Source organism: Oncorhynchus gorbuscha, linkage group LG13 (genome assembly GCF_021184085.1).
Source record: "Oncorhynchus gorbuscha isolate QuinsamMale2020 ecotype Even-year linkage group LG13, OgorEven_v1.0, whole genome shotgun sequence".
Lineage (NCBI taxonomy): Eukaryota > Metazoa > Chordata > Actinopteri > Salmoniformes > Salmonidae > Oncorhynchus > Oncorhynchus gorbuscha.
This window is the reverse complement of record NC_060185.1, coordinates 46993937-47015172: the sequence shown is the minus strand read 5'-3', so window position 1 is coordinate 47015172 and position 21236 is coordinate 46993937. Positions and strand designations below refer to the sequence as shown.

The window sequence follows — 21236 nt, the reverse complement described above, 5'->3', positions numbered from 1 at the left end:
TGCTTGCGTAATCAGAGTGGCGGAGACACTCCGCCAGCGATCTTGCCATTGTCTTAAAGGGAGACAGGGTTGAAGTTTCTGTCAACTAGTTGGCACTCTCTCGTGTGCTGTCAGACCTGTCGCCTGGCTACCAACCGCCACCATCTAGCACCTCCCGTTGTATGTGTTATGGCTGTGGGGGAGGTCTGCTACAGAATGGCCTGTGTTATAGCGTCTGCTCTGCCTGGTTATGTGTTGCAGGCCAGGAACTCGCTGCTGTGTTAATTTATGGTGCTGTGGAGGTGAATTCCCCCGTCACTGCATTGGAAATCAAACACGACAGGCCCAATAGAGCACTGTGTTCCCTAAACATTGTTGTAATGCTGCCTAGTTGCGTGAGTGTTTGTGTGTGTAGAGATGTGTGATTGGTATAGGGTTGCCGAGGGAGGCTATATTACTGGAAACTTTCTACGTTTACCAGTAAACTACCAGAATTTTATTTTGAATTGTGTACGATGACATGTAATGGCCGTTTTGGGTACCTCAGATTAGCACAGGTATCTGCAATTATCTCTTACCCTCTGTGTGGCCTTATCATATGTACTAATTAAATAATGAAATAGAATGACAAAGCTGTAAAACATCCTAAATACACTGCTCAAAAAAATAAAGGGAACACTTAAACAACACAATGTAACTCCAAGTCAATCACACTTCTGTGAAATCAAACTGTCCAATTAGGAGTCAACACTAATTGAAAATACATTTCACATGCTGTTGTGCAAATGGAATAGATAACAGGTGGAAATTATAGGCAATTAGCAAGACACCCCCAATAAAGGAGTGGTTCTGCAGGTGGTGACCACAGACCACTTCTCAGTTCCTATGCTTCCTGAATGACATTTTGGTCACGTTTGAATGCTGGCGGTGCTTTCACTCTAGTGGTAGCATGAGACGGAGTCTACAACCCACACATGTGGCTCAGGTAGTGCAGCTCATCCAGGATGGCACATCAATGCGAGCTGTGGCAAGAAGGTTTGCTGTGTCTGTCAGCGTAGTGTCCAGAGCATGGAGGTGCTACCAGGAGACAGGCCAGTACATTAGGAGACGTAGAGGAGGCCGTAGGAGGGCAACAACCCAGCTGCAGGACCGCTACCTCCGCCTTTGTGCAAGGAGGAGCAGGAGGAGCACTGCCAGAGCCCTGCAAAATGACCTCCAGCAGGCCACAAATGTGCATGTGTCTGCTCAAACGGTCAGAAACAGACTCCATGAGTGTGTTATGAGGGCCCGACGTCCACAGGTGGGGGTTGTGCTTACAGCCCAACACCGTACAGGACGTTTGGCATTTGACAGAGAACACCAAGATTGGCAAATTCGCCACTGGCGCCCTGTGCTCTTCACAGATGAAAGCAGGTTCACACTGAGCACATGTGACAGACATGACAGAGTCTGGAGACACCGCGGAGAATGTTCTGCTGCCTGCATCATCCTCCAGCATGACCGGTTTGGCAGTGGGTCAGTCATGGTGTGGGGTGGCATCTCTTTGGGGGGCCGCACAGCCCTCCATGTGCTCGCCAGAGGTAGCCTGACTGCCATTAGGTACCGAGATGAGATCCCCAGACCCCTTGTGAGACCATATGCTGGTGCGGTTGGCCCTGGGTTTCTCCTAATGCAAGACAATGCTTGACCTCATGTGGCTGGAGTGTGTCAGCAGTTCCTGCAAGAGGAAGCCATTGATACTATGGACTGGCCCGCCCGTTCCCCAGACCTGAATCCAATTGAGCACATCTGGGACATCATGTCTCGATCCATCCACCAATGCCACATTGCACCACAGACTGTCCAGGAGTTGGCGGATGCTTTAGTCCAGGTTTGGGAGGAGATCCCTCAGGAGACCATCTGTCACCTCATCAGGAGCATGCCCAGGCATTGTAGGGAGGTCATACAGGCACGTGGAGGCCACACACACGACTGAGCCTCATTTTGACTTGCTTTAAGGACATTACATCAAAGTTGGATCAGCCTGTAGTGTGGTTTTCCACTTTAATTTTGAGTGTGACTCCAAATCCAGACCTCCATGGGTTGATCAATTTGATTTTCATTGATAATTTGTGTGTGATTTTGTTGTCAGCACATTAAACTATGTAAAGAAAAGTATTTCATAAGAATATTTCATTCATTCAGATCTAGGAAGTGTTATTTTAGTGTTCCTTTTATTTTTTGAGCAGTGTATAAACCATCAACTTGTTCAATACAATTGGGGTTTAATATGTATGTTTCAGCATGAAATATCCTTTATACACTGAGTCTACAAAACAAACTGAGTTGCCCTCAGAACAACCTCAATTCGCCGAGGCATGGACTCTACAAGGTGTCGAAAGAGTTGACTCCAATGATTTTCACAGTTGTGTTAAGTTGGATGGATTTCCTTTGGGTGGTGGACCATTCTAGATTCACACGATAAAACTGTTGAGCATGAAAAATCCACCAGAGTTGCAGTTCTTGACACACTCAAACCGGGGCGCCTGGCACCTACTATCATACCCTGTTCAAAGGCACTTAAATCTTTTGTCTTGCCCATTCACCCTCTAAATGTCAGAATTACACAATCCATGTCTCAATTGTCTCAAGGCTTAAAAATAATTGTTTAACCTGTCTCCTCCCCTTCATCTACACTGATTTAAGTGGATTTAACCAGTTGGATTTAGGGAGCGCTATTTAAATTTTGGGATGAAAAACGTTCCCATTTTAAACAAGATATTTTGTCACGAAAACAAGCTCGACTATGCATGTAATTGACAGCTTTGGAAAGAGGACACTCTGATGTTTCCAAAACTGCAAAGATATTGTCTGTGAGTGCCATAGAACTGATGTTACAGGCGAAACCCAGATAAAAATCCAACCAGGAAGTGCCACATTTTTTTAAACCACCTCATGCCAATGACTCCTTATATGGCTGTGAATGAGCTACGAATGAGCTTACGTTATCCACGTTTTCCCCAAGGTGTCTACAGCATTGTGACGTCTTTTTAGGCATTTCCCTTGAAGAATGGCTGTAAGGGACCATATATGGCATGGTCACATGGTGTCTCCCGCAGAAAACCTTGAGGTAGCCATTTTTCCAATCGCTTCTTATGAGAAACCAACTGCCTCGACGGATATATTATCGAATATATTTGTAAAAAACACCTTGAGGATGGATCCTAAACAACATTTGCCGTGTTTCTGTCGATATTATGTAGCAAATTTTGAAAACAGTTTGGCGTTATAGTTGTAGCATTTTAGGGTCGATTTCTCAGCCAAGCATGATGAACAAACGGGAGCTATTTCGCCTACAAAAATGATCTTTTTGGAAAAAAGGAACATTTGCTATCTAACTGGGAGTCTCCTGAGTGAAAGCATCTTAAAAAAAGCATCTTCAAAGGTAAATTATTTAATTTGGTTGCTTTCTTATTTTCGTGAAAATGTTGCCTGCTGTCAGCAGAGCCTAGCATAGCATTATGCCATGATAAACTTACACAAATGCTTGTCTAGCGTTGGCTGTAACACATATTTTGAAAATCTGAGATGACAGTGTTGTTAACAAAAGGCTAAGCTTGTGTTTGAATATATTTATTTCATTTGCGATTTTCATGAATAGGAAAAGTTTATAGGGGTATTTATGTCCGTTGCGTTATGCTAATGCGTTTGAGGCTATGATTACGCTCCCGGATATGGGTTTGCTCGTCGCAACAGGTTAACAACCTCTTAGAACCACCCATCCCGGATCCGGTATATTTGTCATCAGCAACGCTGAATAGCATAGCACAAATAAGTCGCTCTGGATAAGAGCGTCTGCTAAATTACTTAAATGTAAATGTAATAATATTACTAGAAAATATTCATATTCATGAAATCACAAGTGAAATATAGCGAAACACAGCTTAGCCTTTTGTTAATCACCCTGTCGTCTCAGATTTTGAAATTATGCTTTACAGCGAAAGCAATACAAGCGTTTGTGTAAGTTTATCGATAGCACAACAAAACAATAAGTACACCTAGCATCAGGTAACTTTTTCACGAAAATCAGAAAAGCAATCAAATTAATTGTTTACCTTTGATGATCTTCGGATGTTTTCATCACGAGACTCCCAGTTAGACAAATGTTCCTTTTGTTCCATAAAGATATTTTTTATATCCAAATACCTCCGTTAGCTTGATGCGTTATGCTCAGGAATCCACCGGAAAGAACGGTCACAACAACGCAGACAAAAATTCCAAATTATATCCATAATGTACACAGAAACATGTCAAACGTGTTTTATAATCAATCCTCAAAGTGTTTTTCAAATATCTATTCGATAATATATCAACCGGGACAGTTGGCTTTTCACTAGGACCGGGAGTAACAATGGCCGCCTCTCTCTTTTGCGCACAAATCACTCTGAGAGCCCCCACCTGTCCACTTACGCAATGTGGTCGTTCACAATCATTCTTCAAAATAAAAGCCTGAAACTATGTCTAAAGGCTGTTGACACCTTAGGGAAGCCATAGAAAAAATGAATATGGTTGATATCCCTTTCAATGGGCAATAGGGATGCATAGAAAGACAGGGGTTTCAAAATAAGAGTCACTTCCTGATTGGATTTTTCTCAGGCTTTTGCCTGCAATATCAGTTCTGTTATACTCACAGACTATTTTTTTACAGTTTTGGAAACTTTGGTGTGTTTTCTATCCTTAGCTGTCAATTATATGCATATTCTAGCATCTGGTCCTGAGAAATAGGCTGTTTACTTTGGGAACGTTATTTTTCCAAACATAAAAATAGTGCCCCCTAGCTTCAAGAGGTACCATCAGTAAGCTTTCACCTGGATTCAGCTGGCCAGTCTCATGTTCCTAATGTTTTGTAAACTCAGTGTAGATATTTTTTACACACTTTTATTTATTTTACTATGTCAATAGGTATTTGTTTTCAATGTTTTGGCATCAGACTGGTGGCAGTTATGAAAAAAAACGTAATTGGAAGACTTGCGGAGTTAATTGAAAATTATGTAATTGTTGATTTCCACTAATTAGGCTATTTTCTCTTGAACCATATGGTCTATCTACGAGAAACACTGACAATATGGGCACATATATAAAAAATGTGAGATATATGTGTATACATTTGTTTTTATTTTATTCAAGTATAACTTTAAAAGTTACCATAGATGTCATAGAGTTTCTGTTAATCATCCAAATTGCAGAAGATTCCGGTAACTTTGGTAAATTATCAGTAGCTTTGCAACCCTTGTATGTTCAATTCATGTTTGCATGAAGGTGTTCAAAGTTCAAGTTCAATGTTACCATGCAGGATGTACATGTATGTCTTAGTGTTTATGGTAAAGACGTATAGATCTATTGTACAGTATGTATGTGTGTGGGTGGATGGTTGTCTTAATTATTAAATGAAAATGTTTTGACTATAGTAAATGTGTAAGATACAGGCTTATCCACTATCCAATGTATTGAAGTGTATTGGAGATGGTTAATAGAAGCGTTTTCCACGTACATGGTACACCCACTATAACCTCCAGCATAACCATTGTTTACTTAATAGGTTTCTTAAGAAGTCTCCGGTGAGCTTGCAGATGACATAGATTCCAGTAATGTAGCATCTGTCCCACTGAACAAGCCCCTTGGGAGAGTTCAACCACTGTGCCACCATGTTCGCATCAGAAAAAGTTTTCAAAAGGAAATGGAACAGAAATTACTCCGCCGTGCAAAATCCCACGGAAGGGATGCTTATGCAAATCAAAATGGGCAATTACATTTACGGCCAACAGCAAGGAGGAAGAAACAAAACAACAAAAGCAAATGTTTCCCCATCAACAACAAAAAATAGGTGTGCTCTCCATTCATTAATATCTCGCTTTCAATTTGCACTTAGCAATTACAGGTTGGTGGCGCACAATGGAACGTGATGATTATAAAATGTCTAGGACATTCCATTCGGTCCAGGTGGACTTCCATTCAAGGCACATAGCGTGGGGAAATGACTGTGCAAGAGTGGCTCAAACCTTTAGTAATGATTAACAAATACATGGCGACGGCTATCGCAGCTGCAATGCATCACCAATAAATACCATGTCAAAATTAATAATAGGTTAATAAAATCTCCATGGACAAAAAAAAAACAGGAGCTTTGGAGAACGCCTGTTACAATAAAAATCAATTGGCCTGCCAGCACAGCAAGAACATTACCCTCCCCATCTCCTCTTTAAAGGCATCAGGCTGCAATTAGTCACAGTTTCTCTCCCCAGCTTTCCCTAGGAAGCCAGGTAATTAAGTCATGGAGGGGGGACCTTTATGACCCTCCCCAGCCAAACTCTACTGTAGTAATGACCAATCAGCTTGATCCTCTTGATCACTTTCCCTGTCGTTAGGAGATAGCATGGAAATGACTCTCCTGCTGAGGATGTCCAGATAACACAGCTGATTTGTGTCACAGGTTCTGGCTCATAATGGAGGGGGTTAATGGAAGGAGTGTGTGTGTGTGTGTGTGTGTGTGTGTGTGTGTGTGTGTGTGTGTGTGTGTGTGTGTGTGTGTGTGTGTGTGTGTGTGTGTGTGTGTGTGTGTGTGTGTGTGTGTGTGTGTGTGTGTGTGTGTGTGTGTGTGTGTGTGTGCCATGAGGGTTGTGTATGGACGTGAACCCCGCCCGCCCTTTGCATGTGTGTGTGTGCCATGAGGGTTGTGTATGGACGTGAACCCCGCCCGCCCTTTGCATGCCAGCCAGGCAGGCAAGCAGAGGCATTCAGTGAGAGCGTTGGTTGGTTAAGCCAGGCTCAGTGACTTGTCTGCTCCGGTTGCTCCTGTAAGCCCCCGTGACAGCAGTCTGTGTCCCAGGGGGACAGGGAGAGAACACCGCGGGCTGCAGGCCCTTGTTGTTCAAGTGCAGTTGCCCTACTTACTCATATTTACAATGCTGATCACAGAGGTGATTGTACCCACACACTGAGCCCAGGGATTGCGCTTTGCCTTTGTTTTTGTGGGCCGCTTGCCCTCTTTTCCATCAGGCACTGGGTGAGGGATGCTTTTAGGTCGGGGGGGGGGGAATTGGGTGGCACGAGCGATCTCTCCATCTCTCCCTTTCTCTTTGGAGGAGGGAAGATGCAGGGCTGTGGATGGCTAATACACCCTCAGACAAGATATATTGTGCTGAGAAGTGGAGTGGATGGTGGAGGTGTCTGCTTTCGCTCCACTCGTTTCATCTCACTCTCTTTTAGCTGTCTGCCTCCTTTTAGCTGTCTCTTTGTCTCTCTTTATCCCGCTCTCTCTTTCTTTCTCACTCACTCAGATTCTCTCTACCTTACTGCTCCTCTCTTCAGTTTTCATTTGTGCACACACACACACACACACACACACACACACACACACACACACACACACACACACACACACACACACACACACACACACACACACACACACACACACACACACACACACACACACACACACACACACACACACACCATCCCTTCCTCTTCTTTGAGATTGCGTTGATTAGTGTTGATGAAAAAGGAAGCCCGTTTGAACAGCAGGATGTCCTCTAAACAGCTGTGGCTGTTAGATTGTCAGAACACTTCTATTAACTGTCAATCTTCCACCCACCACTCTACTCCATGTTCTGACAATCTCGCCTTTCTTATTTTCATTGAAATGGAAATCCCACTGTTAACAACAATGGCTGCGGGTGATGAGTCGCTGTACTCTGTATTCATACCCCATCCTCCCCTTTTAACCACCTTTTCACGTGCATCTTTATCAGTTAGCATGTATTACCAGCCTTCCTTACATAGTGAATTTTATTTTATTTAACCTTTGTTTAACTAGGCAAGTCAGAAGAAATTCTTATTTGCAATGACCCTAAGCTACCGGCTACCCAAGAAACACGCAGTAGAAACATGTCATGAACAGCTTGTTCCTTACATAAATGCAGTGATTGTAAGACAGCCATTTGACAGATTCTATACTGTATATTTACCCTTGACCATATTAGTCTCTTATTAAATGCCTAACAGGGCAAGAGGTTACCCACTCTGCTCCCTCTGTCAAGCACTCAAGTATTCCTTCACTAAAATATTGATGGCTGCTCAATCCTGTGTGTTCCAGTGCTGGAGAATGGATTGAAACAATTTGTACCATATGAGAATCACGTCTATCTTTGCTTGTCTCTGCCAAGACGTACTGAGCTGATACAGTTTTACAAAAAATGATGCCATCTTATGTAATTCACAAATAGCAACATTATTAAACTATTGAAATCCCTTGAAAAAATTAAAACACTCATGTTAAGCTATTTTCCCACAAACAATACTTGTACTTACAATAAGAGCCAACCAGAGCGTCAAGAGACTAAATAATGATGGATTCCATATACTATTAACAAACTACACGTGCTGTGCTACTTTGTGCATTTTTTAAGGACACTTACTGTAGATGCATGCAGCGACAGAATCGACTACACAACAAATTGGACAGTGTTACCTACCTACTGTTGATTTTTCAATGCAACATTTCTAGTGTTGATTCAGGTGTTCTATTATCACTCATTGGTGTAAAAGAACCTCAGTGTTAAACCAAAACCACACCCATCTATCATATTTCCCAGCATGCTCTATTGTAGATATTTTTTTTATTTTAGCATTGTTTGTTTCAATGTCTCAGTTTTTGCATGTACATTGATAGATTAATGCATCGTATGTAACTCAAATATAAATAACGTTCATTTTTCTAAACGAATCCAATCTGTTAGTTAGACTTATTGTACCCGTTACTGAATGGGTACAATTTTGATCCAGTTTTGATGATTTAGGTAGTCTCGTACCTTAGTCTTCCCATCCCGGCAGTCATTCTGAATGCAGGTTGCAGCTAGGTATGTACAGAGAAGAAGCTGCCAGATCCATCATAATGGCCCGGAAGTAAAGCTGCGCTGGGAGCCAATTTAAAATGGAATACACGGAGCAGGGTGGACAAAACCTAATTAAAACACGATTGAAATGTATTTTCAGAAGGGCTGTAATCACATTCATGTAATACATTAAATATATACATCTCATGGTAGTGGGAAGCCCTGGTGTGAAGGGGAGGAACAGCAGAGCAGATCGTCATATGACCCTAAATATTTTATTTTGGAATTACCGAGCACTTGTGATACATTGTATCATTTCGTTTGACTGTGAGAACCACAAGTTCTTTCAAGTTTCGCACTGTAGGCTACGTTTTGAATGTTTGTATACAAATTAAGTCTATACACTCTAAGAAAAAATGTGATATTTTTCTACACAGAAACGTTGTGGTTCTTTGGAGGAGTTTAAAGAACCTTACTAAAAGAGGTTTAATATACACTGAGTGCACAAAACACCATGACATCGACTGACCAGTTGAATCCAGGTGACGGCTACTATATGATCCCTTATTGATGTCACTCGTAAAATTCACTTCAATCAGTGAAGGGGAGGAGACAGGTTAAAGAAGGAGTTTTAAGGTGAAGACAATTGAGACATGGATTGTGTAATAATAATAATAATAATATATGCCATTTAGCAGACGCTTTTATCCACAGTCATGTGTGCATACATTCTATGTGTGCCATTCAGAGAGTGAATTGGCAAGACAAAATATTGAAGTGCCTTTGAACGGGGTATGGTAGTAGGTGCCAGGCGCACCGGTTTGTGTCAACAACTGCAACGCTGCTAGGCTTTTCACTCTCAACAGTATCCCGTGCGTATCAAGAATGGTCCACCACCCAAAGGACATCCAGCCAACTTAACACAAAGGTGAGAGGCAATGGAGTCATAATGGGCCGGCGTCCCCGTGGAACGCTTTCTACACCGTTCCCCCGACGAATTGAGGTTGTTCTGAGGGCAAAAATGGGTGCAACTCAATAATAGGAAGGGTTGGGGTTCCTAATGTTTTGTACACTCAGTGACACATTTTGTTGTTCACTGTAACTAATGGACAAAGGATATTGTATTGTATTGTAAAGAAGTCAGCCAGATCCTCCCTGGCCACACGTGCATATTTCTAATCCATTTTTGCATATAATGACAAACTAGGCCCTCAAAATAAGGCTTTATCTATTGTGTTAACAAAATTCATTTGAATGATAACCTACTGTATTCGCTTAGGATCCCACTTGGTGAAGGCCACGTGATTGAAAAAAGGATGAATGCAACAACCATGTCTCTGTCACTAACAAATTGTCATGGGTGGTAACTCTACTATTCACTCAAAAGGCACTCTGGGAAATATGCAAATAAGGCTTTACACTAAGCAGTGTGTTCATTTAAGTGTGGACCTGTATAGACATTTAACACGCTCAGTGTTGATTTAACACCGAAGAAAGTGCTGTGTAGGTACTGTATGTGAATTGCACTTGACTACTCATTGATGTGAATGCCATGACTCAATCATACTTTACTGTTAAGTCAAGTACCTAGATCTCAGTTGAAGCTTCTGCAGGGAGGACGGATCATAATAATGGCTGGAATGGAGTCAACGGAATGGTATCAAACACATCAAACACGTGGTTTCCATGTGGTTGATACCACTCCATTGACTCCATTCCATCCATTATTATTAGCCCCCTCAGGAGCCTCCAGTGATAGCCCTATAGCTAATGCGCCTGCATGAAATAGTCCACCACTTACATGCATTGACATCGGTACCTTTTCCCATTGCGTTTTTCTTAGTTAGTTGTCGAGAGGTAATGGCTCTCTCTCCGGGGGTGCTGTTACTTCTCATCCTCCCTATAACGGAGAGCAGGGAGCTCAGCCCTGCCTGGGCGTGTCACCGAGACACCGCACTGTCTTTTTCTCTGCCTCTGATATCTGGCTCGCCTTACTTAGCAGAGCAGAGAGCAGCTCTCCTCTCTCAGTCCCTACTGATATACCACCTGTGTGGCTCGATATCTCCCCCACCTGGCAGAGAGCCGTAACTACACATCCATGTTTTCTCCACCTTCTCCCACCTCCTCTTCCCCGCTTGAAAGTCCATCTCTTTCATATCCCTGCAGTTAGAGCATTGATATTCAGAGTGGGTGCCCTGGCAGTGGGAAATAATCACGTTCTGCCATTTCTATGTAAACGTTATGAGAATGGAATGGTGTGCACAAACAATAAACAAAAGGATCTCGTAACAGATATCCATGAGCTATTCTGGAGCATTTCTGAATATTTACATAAAGGATTGCCTTGTGAAATTCTAGTTGAGTGTGTGTTATAGACAGATGGGGTGTCATAATGGTTTGAAGTGGTGGGGTGTGGTAGAATGAAGTGCGGTGTCAAGGGAGCAGCATTGATATCTTCTCTTTCTGTAGCCTCCACAGATATCCCCGTGATCTTGGCGAACCTGCAACAAATTCACATCATGACATTCTGACCAGACTGTAGTAAAGCGTGCATGTTTTCGTATCCAAGCACACCTTCAGGGAATAGGTCTGGGAATGGACTTAGGTGCGGTGCATTCGGAAAGTATTCAGAACCCTTACCCTTTTCCACATTTTGTTACGTTACATCCTTATTCTAAAATTAAATACATTTTCCTCATCAATCTACACACAATACCCCATAATGACAAAGTGAAAACAGGTTTATTGAATTTTTTGCAAATGTATTAAAAATGAAAAACAGAAATACCTTGAGAGGTGCTGCAGAGAATGTCAGAAACTCCCCAAACACAGGTGTGCCAAGCTTGCAGCGTCATACCCAAGAAGGCTTGAGGCTGTAATCGCTGCCAAAGGTGCTTCAATGAAGTACTGAGTAAAGGGTCTGATTACTTAGGTAATTGTGATATTTACGGGGGGTTTAAATATACAGTACCAGTCAAAAGGTTGGACACACCTACTCATTCAAGGGTTTCTTTTTATTTTTTATAATTCTACATTGTAGAATTATAGTGAAGGCATCAACACTATAAAATAACATATATGGAGTCATGTAGTAACCATAAAGTGCTCAACATATACAAATATTTTGTTTTAATTGAGATTCTTCAAAGTAGACACCCTTTGCCTTGATGACAACTTTTCGCACACTCTTGGCATTCTCTCAACCAGCTTCATCTGGAATGCTTTTCTAACAGTCGTGAAGGAGTTCCCACATATGCTGAGCAATTGTTGGCTGCTTTTCCTTCACTCTATTCTCCAACTCGTCCCAAACCATCTCAATTGGGTTGAGGTTGGGTGATTGTGGAGGCCAGGGCATCTGATGCAGCACTCCATCACTCTCCTCCTTGGTCAAATAGTGTGTTAGATCATTGTCCTGTTGAAAAACACATGATTGTGGGACTAAGTGTAAACCAGATGGGATGGTGTATAACTGCAGAATGCTGTAGTGGCCATGCTGGTTAAGTGTGCCTTGAATTCTAAATAAATCACTGATAGTGTCACCAGCAAGCATCCACACACCATCACACCTCCTCCTCCATGCTTCACGATGGGAACCACACATGCGGAGATCATCCATTCAGCTACCTTTAGTCTCACAAAGACATGGCGGTTGGAACCAAAAATCTCAAATGTGGACACATCAGACCAAAGGACAACTTTCCCAGGTCTAATATCCATTGCTCGTGTTTCTTGGCCCAGGCAAGTCTTTTTCTCTTATTGTGTTTTTTTGTAAAAAAAAATCGACCATGAAGGCCTGATTCTGAGCAGTTGATGTTGAGATGTGTCTGTTACTTGAACTCTGTGAAGCATTTATTTGGGCTGCAATCTGAGGTGCAGTTAACTCTAATGGTAACTCTGGTTCTTCCTTTCCTATGTCGTTCCTCATGAGAGCCAGTTTCATCATAGCGCTTGATGGCTGATGTAACTGCACTTGAAGAAACTTCCAAAGTTCTTGATTGAATGACCTTCATTTGCTAAAGTAATGATGGACTGTTGTTTCTCTTTGCTTATTTGAGCTGTTCTTGACATAATATGGACTTGGTCTTTTGCCAAATAAGGCTATCTTCTGTATACTATCCCTACCTTGTCACAACACAACTGATTGGCTCAATCGCATTAAGAAGGAAATAAATTCCACAAATGAACTTTTAACAAGGCACACCTGTTTTAATTGAAATGCATTCCAGGTGACTACCTCATGAAGCTGGTTGACAGAATGCCAAGAGTGTTGTAACGTTCATCTTCCTCCTCTTCTGAGGAGTAGCAAGGATCAGAGGACAAATGCGCAGCGTGGTACGTGTTCATGATGAATTTATTAAAACACAGAACACTGAAACGAAACAGTCCTGTCTGGTGACATACAAAGACAGAAAGGAATCACCCACCAAACACAGGTGGGAAAAGGCTACCTAAGTATGATTCTCAATCAGAGACAACTAAAGACACCTGCCTCTGATTGAGAACCATACCAGGCCAAATGCAAAACACAACATAGAAAAACGAATATAGATAACCCACCCCAACTCCCTGACCAACCCGAAAACAAAGACATAACAAAAGAACTAAGGTCAGAACGTGAGAGTACCACTCCGGCCGCAAATCCTGAACCTATAGGAGAGGGTCTGGGTGGATGTCTGTCCGTTCTGGCGCGGGACGTGGACCCCACTCTACCATAGTCTTTCCCCGCCTCTTAACCCACCTCCGTGGCGCCTTTCGAGCGGCGACCCTCGCCGCCGACCTTGGACTAGGAATACTAGCAACAGGTCCCGAATGGACGGGAGATTCCGGCAGCACCGGACTGGCCGGCGGCTCCGGCAGCTCCTGACTGGGCGGCGGCTTTGGCAGCTCCTGACTGGCGGGCGGCTCCGGCAGCTCAGGACAGGCGGGAGACTCCGGCAGCTCAGGACAGGCAGGAGACTCCGGCAGCTCAGGACAGGCGGGAGACTCTGGCAGCGCTGGACAGGCGGGAGCACCTGTAGGGAGGAGACAGAGACAGCCTGGTGTGGGGGGCTGCCACCGGAGGCCTGGTGCATGGGGGAGGCACCGGATAGACCGGACCGTGGAGACGCACTGGAGGTCTCAAGCACCGAGCCTGCACAACCCTACCTGGCTGGATACTCCCCGTAGCCAGGCCAGTGTGGCGAGGTGGAATAGACAGCACTGGGCTGTGCTGGCGAACCGGGGACACCATGCGTACGGCTGGAACCATGTACTCCGGCCTGAGGAGACGCACTGGAGACCAGATGCACTGAGCCGGCTTCATGGCACCTGGCTCGATGCCCACTCTAGCCCGGCTGATTACGAGGAGCACCGGACTATGCCTGCGCACCGGGGACATCGTGCGCCTCACGGCATAACACGGTGCCTGCCCGGTCCACCTCTCTCCACAGTAAGCACAGGGAGTTGGCGCAGGTCACCTGCCTCTGATTGAAACATACCAGGCCAAACGCAAAACACAACATAGAAAAACGAACATAAACAACCCACCCCAACTCACGCCCTGACCAACCTAAAACAAAGACATAACAAAAGAACTAAGATCAGAACGTGACAAGTGTGCAAAGCTGTCATCAATGCAAAGGGTGGCTACTTTGAAGAATTGCAAATATAAAATATATTTTGTTTTGTTAAACACTTTTTTGGTTACTACATGACTCCATATGTGTTATTTAATTGTTTTGATGTCTTCGCTATTATTCTAAAATGTATAAAATAGTAAAAATAAAGAAAAACCCTTGAATGAGAAGGTGTGTCCAAACTTTTGACTGATAGTGTTCACCATAATGGGCTATTGTGTGTAGATTGAGGAGAACAATATAATCAATTTTAATAAAGGCTGTAATGCAACAACATTTGTAATGAACTGTATCTATTCTTGAAAAAAATCTGCCTTATTTAAATAGATTCTCTGTTTTCAGGTCCCTGATAAAAATGTAAGCATTTCATTTTAGAAATATGTTATATTTACAGCTTTCTATCCATCCCAAAACAACAAATACAATGACAACAATGTTGTTGTTTTCATTGTATTTGGGTTTTTTTTCAATGCTGTTTTCATTGCTGTTGTATCCTAACAGCCTTTCCCCTTGTCTTCCAGGAGCCTAGCCATGGAGCACCTGTTCCTGTGCCTGGCCCTCCTCGCTGCGCCCGTCGCCACCATGCTGTGCCCCAAGCGCTGCACCTGCCAGAACCTCATGCCCTCCTATACTGTTCTCTGCGCCAAGACAGGCCTGCTCTTCGTGCCACCAAACATTGACCGGCAGACTGCCGAGCTGCGCCTCATGGACAACTTCATAACCACCCTTCGTCACCGTGACTTTGCTAACATGAGCAGCCTCATCCACCTGACGCTGTCGCGCAATACCATTAGCCAGATCAAGCCGTATGCCTTCGCCGACCTGCAGGACCTGCACGCCCTGCACCTGGACGCCAACCGGCTCACCATGCTGGACGACACCCATTTCCAGGGCCTGGTCAACCTCAGGCACATGATCCTGGCCAACAACCAGCTGCACAGCATCTCAGAGGGGGCCTTCCAGGACTTCCTGGAGACCCTAGAAGACCTGGACCTGTCCTATAACAACCTGGTGAACATTCCCTGGGAGACCATTGGCCTGCTGGCCAGTGTCAACACCCTCAGTCTGGACCACAACCTCATAGAGATGGTCCCCGAGGGCATCTTCTCCAACCTGCACAAGCTGGCGCGTCTAGACATGACCTCCAACAAGCTGAAGAAAATCCCTCCAGATCCCCTGTTCCTGAGGATCCCAGTGTACGCTAAGCTGAAAGGTTCTCCACTCACATCCCTGGTGCTGAGCTTCGGTGGGAACCCGCTGCACTGTAACTGTGAGCTAGTTTGGCTGAGGAGGCTGACCAGGGAAGACGACCTGGAGACATGCGCCTCCCCCCGAGAGCTCGCCGGCAAGTATTTCTGGACCATCCGCGAGGAGGAGTTTGTGTGCGAGCCACCCATGATCACGCGGCACACCTCCAAGATGTTTGTGATGGAGGGTCAGGAGGTGAGCTTGCGCTGTAAGTCAGTGGGCGACCCGGAACCTTCCACGCATTGGGTCAGCCCCGAGGGGAAGCTGATTGGGAACACGTCCCGCACCATCTGCTATGAGAATGGCTCGTTGGACATCCTCACCACCACTGTGAAGGACTCTGGGAAGTTCACATGCATCGCATCCAACGCCGCCGGCGAGGCAACGGCTCCCGTGGAGCTGGTGGTTAACCCCTCTCCACACTTTGACCCCAAGCTGGAGCCCGAGCCTGGCCCCTCTGACATCCCCACCTCCATCAAGTCCAACGCCAGCGGGGGCCACGCCCGCACCGACCATCAGAGGGTCAGTGTGTCAGAGCTGAGCTCGACCTCGGTCACCATCCGATGGCCCCCTCAGGACCACATTCCGGGGGTCCGTATGTACCAGATCCAGTACAACAGCTCCTCCGACGACATCCTCATATACAGGTGAGCTGGGAACCACATGCTTTTACAAAAAGATCATATAAGATGATCTCTATGGGGGGGTGGTTAATGTTATCCTTATAAAGCCAACTGGTATCTTTGTGTGGAAGGTGGTCTTCACGTGTGGCATTGCATACTGTGGGTCTCTTGTTGTTTTTCGACAGTTCATGAGTCTTGAAATTGATCCCCATTAACAGCCTGGTTTAGAGAGGCACTGAATCACGTTGATAATGAATGTATTGCCCGATGACAACATGCGTGGACTTAACTCATCGCTAAAGAAGTCACTGAGCGAACTGCAGAAACACTAGAACATGACGCCCACAGGGAAAACAACAAAGAAGTTCTGAAGAAAATGTGTTGGAATGACTCAATGTGCAGACATCTATTGCCACACCAACCTATATAGCATTACTGTGCAGTAGCCATTAGCTATAATATGTCTGGCAGTGAAGGGCCTATAAGAAGAGAACTTGTTGCCATCAATCATTTCCATAGAACTGAGATGGAGATGCAGTTCAATATTGACCTTTCTGATATCAGATTCAGATGTTTTATTCAGTGGGTTGACTCCCAAGTATCAAAGGCCAAGCATTCAATGACACAATGGACTGGAGGTTGCAATGCCTCACTCTTACTGTAATGCCTCAGTCGTACTGTAACACCTCACTGTAATGCCACACCCGTGCCGTAAGTGTCATGGAAGGGTTTTGAAAAGTGTTGAGTTTGGCTTTTGTAATTCAGTATTGTTCCTATCAGAAATAACAATATACTGTCCAGACTTTTAAGTGATTGTGATTATTTGTAAGCCGTGGACAATGGAGGTATTAACTTCAGTGAGAGAAAATATTTAATATTTTCTATAGCACCCAAAGGAATCCCAGTGCAGAGTTAAACTGATGTAAACACATTACCCCAGTGAGGTGCAATCCGTTCCAGAAGGCAGTGTTTGATAACTGATTTTGAATGAGGCACAGTTGAGTTGAACTCTTCACCCCAACTTTAGGAATGAAAATAATCTGTTCTCATGGGACTGTTGCAGAGAGCATAAAACACCTGAAACATCCCGATTTACACAGAGAAGAAAGGGGGGTCACTCCCACAGTCACTACAGCCCTCTGTTTGTCTCTGCTAAGAATCAAGTGGAACATTAACAGAAGAAAAAGAATTCTCTCCTCAAAGTGAAAACCAGAGAAATCGGCGGCCATTAAATTCCCCCAGAGTCGGCTGCGAACCCCTTTCTTCTCCTAGGGCAATATTCTCCTCTTAAGATTTCTAAAATTCGCTGTTCAGTGGCTCATTATTTTTTATAGGAAACATCCCCATGAGTGTTGCAGCACCAGCTAATGTTATTAAAGAAATTTAGAAGTGAGAGTACTGTACAACATTAGAAGTCTTAAGCGGAGGGTATTTTTCCCTTCGCCACGGCAAAAATAGCCAGCGAGCTCAGATCCATTCACCTCTCTGTTGAAGCACTTCACAGCACTCACACAGTGGATTATTCCACAAGCCTATAATGGACGGACGGAGAGATTCGTTAAAAGACAGAAATTAATCTATTGATTCGATTTTTATATTACACCACGGCCCTCTTCAACATTGCACTGTGGCGTGATTCTCCGTTGAAGCAGCCCTGTTAGTACCTAATTAACTTCCGGCCTTTCCCTTGGGATGGATGAAGACAAAAAAGACACGTGGGAGAAGCAATTTGCTGTTAATTATGCAAAAAAATCACATGGAGGCCTTTGGTTTATGGCACTGCAAAGTAATCGGTATGCGTTTTTTTTTATCAATTAGGTACACATGAGTCCAGCTCTGTGTGGACTGACGGTTGTATTGCATTTGGGAGGTCAGAGATGGAGGGAGTGGGTAATGAAGGGACGCAGTGGCTGAGGACAGCTAATATCCTCTCAGACACATTAACATTGCGCTGAAAACAGGAGAGGATTGTGACGGTATACGCTTTCCTCAGTCTCTTTCTTCTTTCATACATCAAGTCGACTGCACTCTCTATTTTCTCCTCCTTTCGTTCCCTCTCTCTGTCCATCTTTTGACTCCAGATATCCCTACCTAATTGCCTTTATTTTTGTATGGCCTCTTCGGAGACAGTCTTACATGAGAGGATGAGAACTATCCTATGTTAAAGCCATTATAGACAGCATGTGGTAGGGAGATTTCAGCACACACTCACATCCATGATCACACACGCGCGCACAAGAGTAAACACACACACACACCTTCATGTCCCCCTAACCCCTCCTGGCCCCCTGCCTGTAGCATCCATATTCCCATCTCTAATGTGATAGACCGGTGACAGGAGTTATGGCAAGGTCAGGTCTGACTACATCAGTGATGGCTCCCGCTCCTCTCTCACCATCCCCACCACCTCCTCCCCATTGCATGTAGGGGACCCAGCCTTCTCCTCCATGTCCATCAAAGTCCCACCAGAGGATATAGATGTCGACACATCTGAAGATACAGTATATTGGGGCCTATTATTTTTTGAACCGGGCGACCTCCCTTTTTATACCTAGACTGCATGCTAGGCTGACGACTAACGAAATGGCCAGACCCGTCTGTGGGCGGCTAGTGACCTCCACTCATCCAGAACATCCACTAATGATGAGCGTATATGCTCCGGGGTGTGCAGAATCAACATCAAGACAATTCCCCCTAATTAGTGAGATTCCACCTTTCTTAGTAGTTTGATCTTCTCGTTTCCTTTCTTTCGTTCGAGGAAACGTTCACGGAATTGAAAACGTACATTTAGCATTTTGATCATTTAGCATACGCTCTTATCCAGAGCGACTTACAGTGTAGAGAGTTGACACGTTTTTCTGTTCACGTCAAATCTAATGTTATTCCTCACATGCCTCGTAAAAACAGCAGGCGGAGACTAACGGTGAAATGCTTACTTACGGGCTCTTCCCAACAATGTAGAGAGAGATAAAAATAGAAAGTAATAACACGTAACAATACAAGTAACATCTCATCATGAAACTTTTACTCCATAGTTAAACACCAGACCATAATATGACACTAACTTTATGGGTGGCAGATATTCTGCATGCTCCATAAATGTATTGCAATTTGTAAAGGAGAACACAGGGGATAAACAGGGTGGCAAGAGCGTAGTAACGGTAGTAAGTCGGTTTAATGGAAACAGCAGGTGTGACCTGTGGATAAGGCAGGGCAGAGGAGGGTACTCTGAGACAGTACGAATCCCGCCGTGTGAGCGTAGAGGTTGGCCCCGCTGGCGCCTGCGTTTAGAGGAGAAATGTTTAATGCACACACTGTCACCCACGCTGTCACCCCTTGGGCATGTCGCGCATTGGAATTCCGCTCCATGTTTCGTCACCTCGGAGCCCCCGGGCCCCTATGTCCCTGTTGATAAATGGAGCAGTTTGGCACGCTAGCCACCGGGGTAGCAGCAGACACACACACACAGACACACACACACATGCAGGAACGTACTCAGCCACACACATACACACTCACACACCTTAGCCAATGTGTGGTCTAGTGTTAGTAAGACAGAAAGTAAACCTGACAATGGAGAGTGCAGAATGAGAGAAGAGCATGAAAGTGTGTGGTCAGGGTAGTAAAGGTTAAACGTAATCTCCAGGTACTGAAAGTATAGGTTGTTGAGTTCACTGCCTTCATACAAGCTTTCAGTTTTCGGATTACTGCTAGAATGTTCACTCTGTCAATAACATTGTTCTCTCTCTCTCTCTCTCTCTCTCTCTCTCTCTCTCTCTCTCTCTCTCTCTCTCTCTCTCTCTCTCTCTCTCTCTCTCTCTCTCTCTCTCTCTCTCTCTCTCTCTCTCTCTCTCTCTCTCTCTCTCTCAGGATGATCCCTGCGTCTCATAAGTTCTTCCTACTCAGTGACTTGGCCACTCAACGGGATTATGACCTGTGTGTGCTGGCGGTGTACGACGATGGCGTCACGGCCCTAACCGGCACCCGCCTGGTGGGCTGCGTGGCTTTTACCACAGAGCGCGAGTACCGTCAGTGCCGCTCCCTCCACGACCAATTCCTGGGCGGAACCATGATCATCGTGATCGGCGGTATCATAGTGGCGTCCGTGCTTGTCTTCATCTTCATCCTCCTCATGAAATACAAGCTGCACAGCAACCATTACAAGCAGAAGGCGGCACATGTCAGCAACGTGTGCTCTCAGACCAACGGAGGCCACGCGGCGGGCGGGGGAGGCCCTCCCATCCCCCCTTCCTCCTCAGGCTCGGCTAATAAGCCCATGCCTCCTGGCCCAGTGGACAAGGTAGGGCACGAGGGACCCCATCAGGCCTCGGAAGGGGGCTTCGGAGGGCCCTTGAAAGGGACCACCGTAGTGGACTTGAACCCAGACTACGGGAAGTCAGTGAAGGACGAGGATGCTATATCACAATAACACAGGATCTGGGACTTCCCCACCCCGCCCCCTTTTTATTTCCTGGTGCTGGGGTCCCTCTGCCTTACCAAGGATTATCTCGTGTCCAAGGTGGGTGATTCTTGTCAGACAAGTCTGGGCAAGTGCTCAGGGCTCATCTGTATTCATTAAAAATTCTGCAGACTGCTTCTGTAAGAGCTTACAGATGTGTGTAGTTTACAGATTGTGTGTGTGTGTGTGTGTGTGTGTGTGTGTGTGTGTGTGTGTGTGTGTGTGTGTGTGTGTGTGTGTGTGTGTGTGTGTGTGTGTGTGTGTGTGTGTGTGTGTGTGTGTGTGTGTGTGTGTGTGTACATGCTGTGTTCCTATAAGTCTAGGTGCATCTGCATGCAGTGTCTATTTCGAGGGGCTTGTCTTGACAAAGTGCAGTACTTTTCCTGTATCGTATTTTCCTCTTTAAATGAAGCGTAGTAAATAGTACAGTGAACTAGTC

The 21236-nt window shown here is 44.8% G+C and overlaps 1 protein-coding gene across 2 annotated transcripts in view; it reads left to right on the top strand.

The window, feature by feature from the left end:
• The window catches only part of LOC123993033 (leucine-rich repeat and fibronectin type III domain-containing protein 1-like protein), a 148669-nt gene that overhangs the window by 115551 nt on the left and 11882 nt on the right, over positions 1–21236 (top strand). For both annotated transcript variants that reach the window (XM_046294773.1, XM_046294774.1), the window contains 2 exons: positions 14989–16362; positions 20209–20857. In XM_046294773.1, coding sequence (XP_046150729.1) covers positions 14989–16362; positions 20209–20767 — 1933 coding nt within the window. In that variant the 3' untranslated portion in view covers positions 20768–20857. The remainder of the gene's footprint in view (positions 1–14988; positions 16363–20208; positions 20858–21236) is intronic.